The 12,151-nt window shown below is 41.7% G+C and overlaps 1 protein-coding gene across 1 annotated transcript; it reads left to right on the forward strand.

Moving 5' to 3' along the window:
• The first annotated feature begins 240 nt into the window (after window positions 1-240).
• Window positions 241-11,220, forward strand: POMP (proteasome maturation protein). Its single transcript, XM_075419944.1, has 6 exons — window positions 241-293; window positions 1,757-1,854; window positions 2,752-2,812; window positions 5,015-5,116; window positions 7,668-7,761; window positions 9,405-11,220. The coding sequence occupies exons 1-6, from the start codon at window positions 291-293 to the stop codon at window positions 9,470-9,472; spliced, it is 426 nt and encodes a 141-aa protein (XP_075276059.1). The 5' UTR covers window positions 241-290; the 3' UTR covers window positions 9,473-11,220.
• The last annotated feature ends 931 nt before the right edge of the window (window positions 11,221-12,151 follow it).

The following is a 12,151-nucleotide window of genomic DNA, read 5'->3' on the forward strand; positions in this document are numbered from 1 at the left end:
TACAGTGCGGTGAGTCTACGAGCAACGGCCCCGGCGAGCCATGGCCAAGGAGAGCACAGGGCCGGCGAGGCAGCCCTCGCCCCCCGCATAGCCTGAGATGAGGGCAGAGCGGCCGCCATCACCCACCAGCCCCCCAGGCCCGCCACGGCCACGCCCCCTCAGAGGCCCCGCCCCTCCCCGCCGGGGGCAAGGGGGCGCCCTTCCCTCCTTGCGTCTGACGCGGCGCGCAGGGGGCGGGGCGGAAGTGAGGAGGTGGAGGAGGCGGAAGTGGCCGGGGGTGTGGGGCCAAGATGGTGAGTGCGGGCCGGCGGCGGGCGGAGGGAGGGAAGGAGGGCGGGTGGGTATCGCTTTCAGGCGGCGGCGGTGGCGGCGGCGGGGAGGACCGGCGCGTTTGCCTGCGCCTGCCCACCCGCCGCGCCGCTGCCCCTCAAGGTTCCCGGGCGTGGGGGCGGTTGGGGCGAGGGGCGCTGGGGCCGTGCTGAGTCACGGGGGTCCGGCGCGGCCATGGCGGGCGCTCGCGCTGCCGGGTCGGGGGACCCTCACCGGGAGGAGCCGTCCCTCTTGTCGTACCCCCGCCCGGGCAGGCCCCCGCTGCGCGTCCTCGTGGGCGCTCGGGGAGGCCGGACCCCCGCTCCGAGGAGGGGCGGTGGGGGGGGCCGAGGGGCCCGGCGATCCCCAGCCGGAAGGTCAGGCCCGGATCCTCCGCCGTCATCGCAGCCGTGTGACCGCCCGAGGGCGGGCGGGCCGCTGGCGCGGCTCGGGGAGCATGTCGCTGTTTTTCTCTTTACGTTTGACGTCCACCTTGACCCTCCCTCTTGTCACATCGCCCAGGTGATGTGTCTCGTTAATGCTTTTGCCTGCAGCGATCTCAGAAAGGCCCGGTCAGTGTTGGTAGGCGCGTTACGTGCATGTAACGACAGGTATTTTAGGGTTTTCTCATAGCTGTTAGGTTATTGGTGGTGAACCTGTTAGTACAAAAGACCTTAACTGTACGTATATGAATGTCCTGTTGGATCCAGCAGTGCTGCTGGAGGAGACTCCTGTGCTGAACTGCTTGCCACTGTCACCTTCCAGAATTTATTATACATTGGCATATTAGTGAAGCAATTTGTATGAATGGTCCCAAAACCGCTTCAGTGAAATCAGGCAGGTTAACATGAAATTAATGGCCTGGGTTAAGATGGCTTTACATACTCAGTCTGTGGAGGTGTGTTTTTTCTGGTCTTCTGCTACGTTACTGTTTTTCCTTTGCTCTTTCAGTTAACTGGCGTATTAGACCACTTGAATACACCTTGTCCTCCTCATGGCCGCCTTAAACCATGGATAAAATCAGATTGTTCTTACTTGATTGTGTCAGTATTGAAGCAAATGAAAGAATACTCAAGACATGTTCCCTTCTGTCCTGTCAGCTGAGCATAACCTGCCTTCTTGCTTTCCATCCCTGTAGCCCAGGGTGGGAATGAACAAGGGATAATTGCAAGTTTAACTGTTTCAGCTAGATCCAAAAAATGTGTTCTCAGTATGTTTAACTGTCTTCAAACTCTCTGAAAGAATTCTAATTTTAGTGTGGGGTTTGTGTTTTGGTGTGTGGTGTGGTTGTTTTTTTTTTTTTTTTCTTTTTTTATAGAGATGCTGGAGTCTAGGGCTTGTGAGTAGTTTAAGGAGCCTCGGAGCACTTTGTTTTGTTTGCCTGGCCTAATGGCCCATGCAAAAGAGGTCTGGTTCTGTTAAAGTAATCCTCACGTTTTTGTTCCAGAATTCCAGAGGCGCTCCTTCTTTGTTGAAGGATACTGTCCCAATTCCTGAATTTTCAGCTTCAGGACCATTTGAAGGTCATGATCTTCTGCGTAGAGGGTATGCTTAACTTTTTTTTCTTGTTGAATAGTGACATAGCTGATGTTCAGCTTCAGGTATAGGAAGAAGGCGTGTATTAGATGTTGACTTTTTAAAGAAGATTCTTGGGAAATGTATCTCAAAAGCTGTACCTTAAAGGACATGTGTTTGGTCAGATTGTCTTTCAAGCTTGAATTTTTTGTGAAACTTTTCACTTCAGGAAGTAGGTAATATTAATGTACTTTTACCTGTTTGATATGCCCTTTTAGAAGAGTCATGGCAAAGTACTAATAATGATGAAAGATATGGTAGATGTAAAATACATGTATGTGAGCATGCCATAGCACTGTGGGAAATGGTTAATTTCAGCATTGGTACAAAAAGTAAAGTTAATGTAAAAATAGTTGTCTTTTTTTTTGACATTTTATGTGAGTGTGTGTGTCTTGGATAATGAATCTGAAATAAGTTCATAGAGTTTAAAATGAGTTTAATACAACTGTAAGAGGGAGGGGAAAAAGGTGCATACAATATCCAGTTGCAGAAGCTTGGAGACTTCTAAAATCAGATACCATGTAGCTTGGACATAATAAATGAAAACGTTACATGTTAATTAATATTTTTTTCTCTGTCTCTGAAGGGGGTCAAGGAAGAAAAGCTGTCATTCTGTGTTGTCAAACATAAAGAAAAAAGGATGCCTGAAATGAAACTTTTTTGCTTTTGGTAGTGCTGTAGTCAGAGGTCTTATTTGCTGCTTCACTGTTAAGCTTGTTGTTGTTTGGGAGTTTTTTTTGTGTAATTCGAAGTGTGCTAATCATGTGTGTCTCAAGGTTGATGTTTGAGATTGGTTTTGGAATGCAACTTAAAAAGCGATATCCTGATTTATTTTTTGTAGTTCATTTTTTTTACTTGTATTTCCAGCTTTACAAGTGTGAAAAATGAATTGTTGCCCAGCCACCCACTAGAGCTGACAGAAAAAAATGTAAGTATAACATCAAGTGTAGCCATCTTCACTCTTAACTAATTATGAAGTTTAAAATAACAGTGTGGTTACCAGGACCACTTTGTGCGGTGATAAGTAGTGAGCAGGTTCTTGCCATTAACAGAATAAATATGTTCAACAACAGTAACATTGTATCTATATATATAACATTGTAGGCAAATTTGTTTAATGTTAACCTCCCACTTGTGACTCTCTCCACTTCAAGTCTGTAAGCGGGTTTCCAAGTTGGGGATTTACTTAGTAAGGTTTATCATCTAAAAGTTATTAAGCTAGCTGTGTATGCAGCCTCTGTGGTTAGGTGGGGCAGCACACCTGTCACCTCTGGAAGGCTGGTCCTCCCATTTTGTCTGTAACTTTATATCTTCATTTTCAGACTTTCAGTCTGTGAACCCATAAATGCTTTTCATTAGATTATTTGATACTACTTAGAAATTTTACACATACAGTTTGTTGTAAGTGTATGCAGTCTTCTCTGGCTTAGTCATGACTCACGGACCGCTTAAGACTGTCTGTGGACCCTAGGTTGAAGGTAAAGGGAGACTAGAGTGACAGCCTTGGCTAAATAACTGATTGAACTGAATCTCATTTCTGGTGCCTGTTTTGTCTGCACAGAAGATTTGATGTAATAAAATGTCCTGAAGAAAAGGCAGCATTTGGATATAATGCTCCAAATTGCTAAGCTAATCAGCATGACAAGGTCTGAATATGTCAAATGTATTCTGAGTCTAACCAGTGCTAGTGTTGCCTTGAGTTAAAAGCATGATGTTAATGTGACACCAACTTCACGAGCTTGTTTATAAATATTATAAACGTTTCCAAGCTATTTGTCAATTCATATTTTTTTTACAGCTGACTGCTCTTATTTTTTAACTCTGTTCTTGCTGTATAGAACCTGCATAATTAAAAGATTACATGCTAGAGATAAAAAAAAAACGCAGAAATAATTGCAACTGACAATGTGATCCCCTAAGAAGTATGTGAAACTTGTAAATTGTTTTTTCCACGTGTTATTTTGTTACTTTTTATGTAGGTTTGACTGATTTACCTTATAACTATTTTCATGTGCATTTGAATAGAAAAAGACCTTTCTTAGCCTGAGATAGTTACGGTTTTTACTGCCAGAAATGGTAGTTTATTCAGGTAGTACTAGCAGAAACCAAATCTTTCTGCTACCCAGATAAGGATCTCTACCTTTATAAAATAAAAGAAATGGAAAAATAATGTGACGAGAATTGTAAGTTTAGGATAAGGCATATAAATAGTATTTTCTGCTAACTTTTGAAGGTTGTTCAATACAGGTTATTATGAAGAAAATGCATGTTATGCCTTTAACTTGTATTTTCCTGTTGGTTTTTGAGATCCCTCTGCAGAAACGCGATTGTATTTTCATAGTAGTAGGCTTTAGTCATGGTCATTGTTTTAAAATATGTCATGGTTTTAAAATACGAGATTTGTATTTTTTGTTTTACTTCACAATATTGTATTCTGTCAACATTACAGGCATATAGTCACTACTATAAAAGCCGAATCTGAGACTGGATTACTCAAGCTTAAGTTAATATTAGGCATAAGTTATTTTTGTGTACTTCAGTATTTATGAGCCTGCACTTCTTCATTAAAAGAACCCTCTACTAAATAGATTTTCTTTGTCTTACTGATGAGTTTTAGAGCAGTTGGTAAAACTACGAGCTTTCTTTTGCTTTTTGGAGTCATATGGAATATATGTGGTGCTCTGTCTTCCTACTTCATCAAAACAGAAGTATTTCAAGTGTTTTCAAGTAGAGTCTTTGGTGGCTAACATTAACATCTGTTGTGGCCTTAAAGTTTGTGTTCTTACTTTAAACCAGACTTAGCTTCCAATTTGTGCTGACAATATTGTAGTAAAGTAGTGCAAAACTAGACCACTTGGTGGTGTTATATGTCCTAATTGTCAAAAAAACAAAATAAAATTGCTGTTATTGATTTGTAATAAAATCCACCAAAAAGCCATTTCATTTTCATAAAACAAATATTACTGCATCGCTATCTGTGGTGTACATTTGAGACATATGATGGTATCACTGAATTTTTACATACAAATTTAATAAGCGTGTTCTTTTAAGTAGTATGTCACAAATCTGTTCTACAGCTGTACTTGAAAGTAACTTTTTCTAAAATAAAAATCAATGTTGTTTGTGATAGTTCCAGTTAAATCAAGATAAAACAAACTTTGCCACGCTGAGAAACATTCAAGGACTCCACGCACCTTTAAAGCTGCAGATGGAATTCAGAGCTGTGAAACAGGTAGACATTTTCATCTAACTGGTGTAACTTTAACCACTTAAAAAAACTTTTATCTCGGAACATGCTTTCAGAGAGACATCTTTCTTTGTTGAAATACCTTATATTTCAGAAAAAATTCTTTCACTGTACTGCTTTTAGTAAAACCAACCAACCAAACACTGGAATTAATAGTTTCCAAAACAGTCAATATGCTAAAGCCTTTCAGCTGCCATTCTTTTACTGGTCACTTGGTGAAGTGGTAACTGCTCTACATTTTCTGTGGCTTGGGGCGGACCTGCTGGAGAGCAGCTCTGCAGAGAGAGACCTGGGTGTCCTGGTGGACGACAGGTTGACCATGAGCCAGCAGTGTGCCCTGGCTGCCAAGAAGGCCAATGGCATCCTGGGGTGCATTAGGAAGAGTGTGGCCAGTAGCTTGAGGGAGGTTCTCCTTCCCCTCTACTCTGCCCTAGTGAGGCCTCATCTGGAGTACTCTGTCCAGTTCTGGGCTCCCCAGTTCAAGAAAGATGAGGAGCTACTGGAGAGAGTCCAGAGGAGGGCTACAAGGATGATGAGGGGACTGGAGCATCTCTCCTATGAGGAAAGGCTGAGGGAGCTGGGCTTGTTCAGCCTGAAGAAGAGAAGGCTGCGAGGGGACCTTAGAAATGCTTACAAATATCTGAAGGGTGGGTGTCAGGAGGATGGGGCCAAACTCTTTTCAGTGGTGCCCAGTGACAGGACAAGGGGCAACAGGCACAAACTGAAGCACAGGAAGTTCCGTCTGAACATGAGGAAGAACTTCTTCACTTTGAGGGTGACGGCACACCGGAACAGGCTGCCCAGGGAGGTTGTGGAGTCTCCTTCTCTGGAGATATTCAAGACCCGCCTGGACAAGGTCCTGTGCAGCCTGCTGTAGGTGATCCTGCTTCGGCGGGAGGATTAGACTAGATGACCCACAGAGGTCCCTTCCAACCCCGACCATTCTGTGTTTCTGTGGACTAGCTTCCTGTAAGCCTTCAGAGAAAAGCAGGAGGAATTGAGTATTGATTCCTAAAAGTAATACCCTTCTCTGTAGAACGTATGACCTTCACAGGAAGGAATTTCTGTACTTGTAGGGCAAAGAGAGTTAGAGATCTGAAGCAGGTAGTGATTTGGGAGTGGATACAGAGGTAACGTCAAACCTGAAGCAGAGGATCCACGATGTGCTTATTATTGTGCCGTAGCCTTTCTTGTAAGATCAGAGGCGGTCTACAGGGAGTTAAGTTCAAAGATTTTTAGCTCTTAATTGGGAAGCTGCGTCTCTCTCCTTTTACTACTTTTTTCTCCTAGGATGGAGAGTAACTGGATGGATGCTGATGTCCCTTAGGAAACACATAAAGCTCATTGGTCCTAGTAAACTTTTTTTTGGCTTGTTGAAGGTCATCAGGCTACTAAAAGTTGTTTATCCAAGTGAGTTAGAGCAATTTTGTACTCCTTTCCAGTGGATCAGATGCTACTGAATCACAGTGAGATGCATTAAACTTGGCAGAAATTACTGGTCCTGAAGATGTGAAAGTCAGACAGGATGTATAAAAGCATCCCTTGATCTCAGCTGTGCTCTCTCTTGTGAGGGGAAACTCTTTTTTCTAACTTGTGAGGCAGGTGAGGATATCCTGCTAATGTGTCTCCACAGGTATTCTTGGGGCATGGGTGGGGGAAATATGGTGATTAGAAGTTTTTTTTTCACTCCCAGCTTCATGTGAGATATACCAGTGTTCTTGTGTTAACTTCATTTTTCAAAAATATTTACTGGAATAGTGTATTTGAACTTCTGACAGTTGTGTGAAGAGATAGCTACGTGATCATTTTAGGGTTGTAAAATATGTTTGTGGTGTAACTGAAGTATCACCACTAGTAATGGATGCAATTGTAAGTACAGATATGCCATTCTCAGAATATTTTGGATCTGAATGCTGTGTATACCACTTGAAAATTTTTTGTAATACTGTGGGTGAAGGAGTATTGAAAGTAACTGGGAGTGGACTGGAAGCTTAAGAATTGGTGGGGATAAGGGAAATAATTATGATTAATTGCAAGGAGGATTATGATTAGATATGAAAATCAATATTGCTCTTTCACTTTACATTCCTGACTTGTCAGAGTTGTAGAAAACTTAGAATGTGGTTTCCAAACACTGCAGTGTATGTGAACAACCCAATACTGACCTCACGGTGTAGGTGTGTTTGTTGCAGCGAGCTTCCCCAGTTTTGTGTGATAACAGAAGAGGAAAAAAACCCAACCTACTTCTTTTTCTTTTAACTACAATATTTGCTGTAGTAGCTACACTGCAGTGAAAGCTACAAATCTAGTGAAAGGCTGTTCTTTCTGAAACAGAGATAAAGGGTAGAGGATGGTGGTGTTAGGTAGGTTTTGCTGTTTATGTGTGCCAGTAGTTTTCTTATTTCATTGTTGTTTTTGAAGGAAGAAGTGACTCTGCCTGTTGCTTTTCTCAGTCACTTCAGACTGAGAAATCCAAATATTAAACCCCCTCAATTTCAGACTTGCAGAAACTTGAACTCTTACTGTCTTTTTACAGGTCCAGCGTCTCCCATTTCTTCACAGCTCAAACATAGCACTGGATACTCTGAGGGGAAATGATGAATGCATCAGTTTTGAGGATATCCTTAATGGTAAATATGTTCTGTTTTGAATGTTACGGAAACATTTAAAGGTAAAATTTTGGAACTGTGAAGTTCTTTGCCTCTATGGAATAAGAGAATTAAATGCACAAAATAGAAAGAAAAAAATTTAATTCCTTAAGGCAAAGAAGTGCTGGGAGGAGGAGACATAAATGTAGTTCAGCTGCTAGTTGTGTGGAAATGACTCTGAAATACTGAGTAAGCCAGTATTTACTTGTAGACTGGGTTTCTAAAGGACTAGAAGATTATGCCCTTACGTGGTATACTTGTTTCCTCAGAAACTTCTGAACTACTTGTGCAGATTTTGACAGGCCGCACTTACGAAGATACAAAGTTTTTTATAAGTTCTGTAATTAAAAAGAAAGTACGTCTACAGGAGAGATACCAAAAGAACCAGAGGTGTGGTGGGGGAAGGCTCCCTCAGATTAACTCAGCGGTTTGCAGTTGTGTGGTGAGCTACTGACTGACAGTATGTGTGGAATAGAATAAACCTGGAAAAATAGTTTAAGAAAAATTATTTCTTTCTGGATGGTAATGAAGGACATGGAAGGAGGCAGAGTGTGTTTTGAGGTGGGACTGGAGAATGGAAAGAGCCAGAGAGATAGGAAACTGGAAATAATGGAGGGGCAAGTGGGAATCTAGAGGGATGAGGTAAATCTGGGATGGATTTACAGCGAGTAAGAGAGGGAATCTTAGGTTATTGTGGTTCAGAGGGTAGAACAATGTCAAACATAACTTATAGGAATTTGGTTATTTACCATTGATCACAACAAGATGTTACATATTTATGGAGTGCTGAGTGAGTGGGTTAGAAGTGTTTTTGGTAAGTTTTTGTTTATCAGATGGGGCTGGACTATCTAATCTGGTGTCTCTGGAGTAATCAAAGGCATTAATATGCCTTATTTGTGGAAGGAAAACACTCTGATACATCCATAAAGAAAAGTGTATTTCTTCCAAAGTGCAGTCACAACTTTTTTCTGGCCTTGATCTTCTTTTTTTATTTTTTTTTAATGGAAATTAAGTTCGTACTGTCAGTATTGGTATCTTTTTTTGTCCTCTGCACATTCTTTGATAACCTTTGAGTACAGTGACTAATGTCAACCAGACTTTACAGAGTGCAGGAAATCTCAGAGATACTTAAGGGCATAGAATTTCTGTGAAACTAGGCAATTAGGTGGAGAAGAGAAACCATGAGTGTGTCCCAACTAACAGAAGGGAGGAGTTTGAGCTCCTGTTGTGCAATGAAGTTGCACTAGAAAGATGTGGGGCACCTGTGGGGAAAATCTTCAATCAGACTTGAGTTTTCTTAAACACAAAACTCAATCAGGTGTGAGATTCAGGCTATAGGAGAAGGTGCTTATGTCAAACTAGTTGGTTTTACTTGAAGTGTCTGCGGGTGGCCCGTACGAAATACTGTTCCACTATAGAAGTGTGTGTTACCTGATCATTGCTGTGGATAGAGACTTAGGATTCACAGATCTGTGTTGTGCAACAGTGTCAAAAATCAGTGAAGGAACTGCTGCACTAAGCATCAGAATGAGGAGGGGGGGGGAAAAATGGTCATGTTCATAGTTATTGTTGGTCTTTGAAGCTTGGTAAAAGCTTCATGCTGTTGCCTTTTTTTTTTTTTCCAGATCCTTCACAAAGTGAGGTTATGGGAGAACCACACATGATGATGGAATACAAGCTTGGTTTATTGTAACAAAATGTACTCCACAAAAATGTTTTGTGCGTGTGTTTATACTGCAGATCTAAATACGTGATACTAAATTGACACTCAGTGTTCAGCAGTCCTACAGTTATCATTTGCCTTCCTTCATGAAAAGGCACATTAAATGTTTAAAGTCTATAAATTGTTCTGTGCTTGTTGTTAATTATATAAATGTCCTGTAACTAGGTAGTTTAAATAATGTCTCTTCATACATCGCTCAGGACAGTAGCTTCTTAACTCTGGAAATACTATATATGTGTACAAGAAATCCAAAAATACCTGTGCATTTTAAAACTGATTACTGTAGGTAAGTGCATTTAATGAATGTTCTTGCAGAAGAACTTTTTAAATGGGAAAACAAGGTATTTTCCGTTAACTTTGTTCATGAAAATTTCCATACACTTTTTAAACTATTGAATAAAAGTTTGCTATAAATGCTGTTGCGTTCCAAAATATATTTAATCGTAAATCAAGAATGTCTTATCCACAAAACATTGTTCCCTTTTCTTGCAATATCTTTAAAGATATACCTTCTGCACTGCCAGTGGAATCCTGCTGTGTCCCCCCCTGCCCCTGTTGGCAGTTGTTCATGAGTGAGCCATAAAGCTTTTGTGTAGAATTGGGAGTGTTACTGTAAGAAGGGAGCTAAAGGTCTGGATTTTTTCATCTGTGTCATTTGCTTTCTGAGAGTAGAAGCAAGCTCCATGTGGAGTTTAAAGAGGTGTTTTAAAATCCATTTGGGAACATTACCCAAAAGACCACTCCTAGATCTACGTATTTTAGTATTCAGAGATGAAGAAAAAATGCAATGCCTAATGACAGTACCTAATAAAGCTGATGCAGTGAGACCATGAAGACTCTCTAGGACTAGATGACAAATGTGGAAATAATTTTTTGTGGGTTTACCAAAATCAGATCTTAAGGGAGAAGGAGAGACCTATACTTAAAGACACCTTTTAAAGGAGTGGGCCACCCAAAGGTTTTTTGTGTGCTTAAGTGGGGGGCCTGTTACTAAATTCAGGGTTGCAACAACTATTTTCTGATTTCATACATGTGCATGTGTCAAATCCTGCAATGCAGCTCATATGGTGGCATTTTAGGAGAAAAAAAAAATTATGGTTCAAAAGATGTCATCTTGTCACATGTGGGGAGTTGAAACAATATTTTTAAGACAGGAACTGTCTTTATTCAGCAGGTTTTAATGACTTGATTAAACTGCTAAGTGCATGGAGTGTTCTGGTATAGATAATTTTAGCAGAAATGTCGCTATAAACCTCTTTTCACAATCCCAAACATCTCTTGTGCTTTTCAGTGTGCTTAAAGCTGCCACAAATTCCCTATCCACATGGGTGAAAGCCTCTAAAAGCACTGTAAAATTTACAGTGCAGAAGCTATGTGCATCTATTGCAAAACATTGCAGCAAATTAAAAACATTGAGATGACACAGTGTGAGACACTTCACTGGCTTTTTTATTTGGTTTTATATTTAAACTTGTTTCATGTAAGAAGTGAAGCTTCTGAAATTGTTTTTCACTTGAGAGTTGCAGAGATTAGAGGCTTGTGCTATGAAATACAAGCTATTTCATTTGTATTTTTTGCCTTGATGAGGTTAAACATAGGACCAATAAATTGAACGTGCAAGCGTAGACCTACTCACTGTTTTGTTTTCCATAGCTGTCCTGGTCTTTCTGTGAGCTGATACACTTCATTAAATACCAGCATTGGCTGCTATTTTATAATTGACAAGTCTCTTGGCAGTTTTGTATAAAGCAAAAGTAAACTGTTACAAAGCAAGCTTGGGATTTAGCAGCATTTGTATTGCTCTAGGCTTAGACTAGAAAGGCTGAGGGATTCCATTGCCTGGTCTGGGACAAATTAAGGTACGGACATGGATTTTTAGGAGGATTTTCAGGTCTGCCTTCCTACCCAGCACTGTTCCAGAAAACAGGGAGCCATCCCAGAGCTGTACACGGTTACTGGTACCTTATAGCTCCCTGCCGTAGTGTATATAGCTAGTTGGCCTTTCCTCGTGTTGTTTGAAAGATGGATGCTATTGTATCTGAGCAAAATTACACTAGTACAAGTAATTTAGTAGTTTCTCTTTAGTGCGGTGCACACAGATGAGGAGGCTGGACCTAATTTCTAGGTGGTTTTGTTCAACAATTAGTATACTTTATTATAACCTTGGGTGAGATCAAGCCATATGCAGAGCAACGAGGTTGCAGTGTTCATTATGTCTGTAAGGAAGCTAATTTTAGGGGTTAGCCAGGCTTAATGGTACGTGTGAGAGGCCTGTGCAAGAATTTATGCTGTTAATAAAGCAATGGGAGCCAAATGGGACTGAGGCAAAGAGCTTCTGAGATCAAAAGGGTGGGTTACGCTTGTGCAGACTTCCGGTGGGTTGAGCTGGGGACTGGGCTTTGTGGCCCAGTCCCTTGTCCCAATTTCTGCAAGCCTCATTCTGTAAAGTAGGTGCTGCGAGCAGCACCCCGTGGAGGCACGCCATGCAAGGTGTGCTGGCAAGTGGAGCTGGGACAGACCCAGCTGTGGGCTCACGATGGACCCAGCCAGGGCCAGGCGAGGAAGGCAGTTGCAGGGCCGCGGGTTGGACCGGTGCTGTACAAGCCCCCGTGCTGACTTCTGGCAGATGGCAGTGGGGTCCCTGCTCTG

The sequence above is a fragment of the Opisthocomus hoazin genome, chromosome 1 (assembly GCF_030867145.1).
Source record: "Opisthocomus hoazin isolate bOpiHoa1 chromosome 1, bOpiHoa1.hap1, whole genome shotgun sequence".
NCBI lineage: Eukaryota > Metazoa > Chordata > Aves > Opisthocomiformes > Opisthocomidae > Opisthocomus > Opisthocomus hoazin.

Bases quoted from the DNA above. Each gene is read 5' to 3' on its own strand.
- POMP (XM_075419944.1), top strand. The intron at 1,855-2,751 runs GTATGCTTAACT...TTGTATTTCCAG, and splicing joins CATGATCTTCTGCGTAGAGG to CTTTACAAGTGTGAAAAATG. The intron at 5,117-7,667 runs GTAGACATTTTC...GTCTTTTTACAG, and splicing joins AATTCAGAGCTGTGAAACAG to GTCCAGCGTCTCCCATTTCT.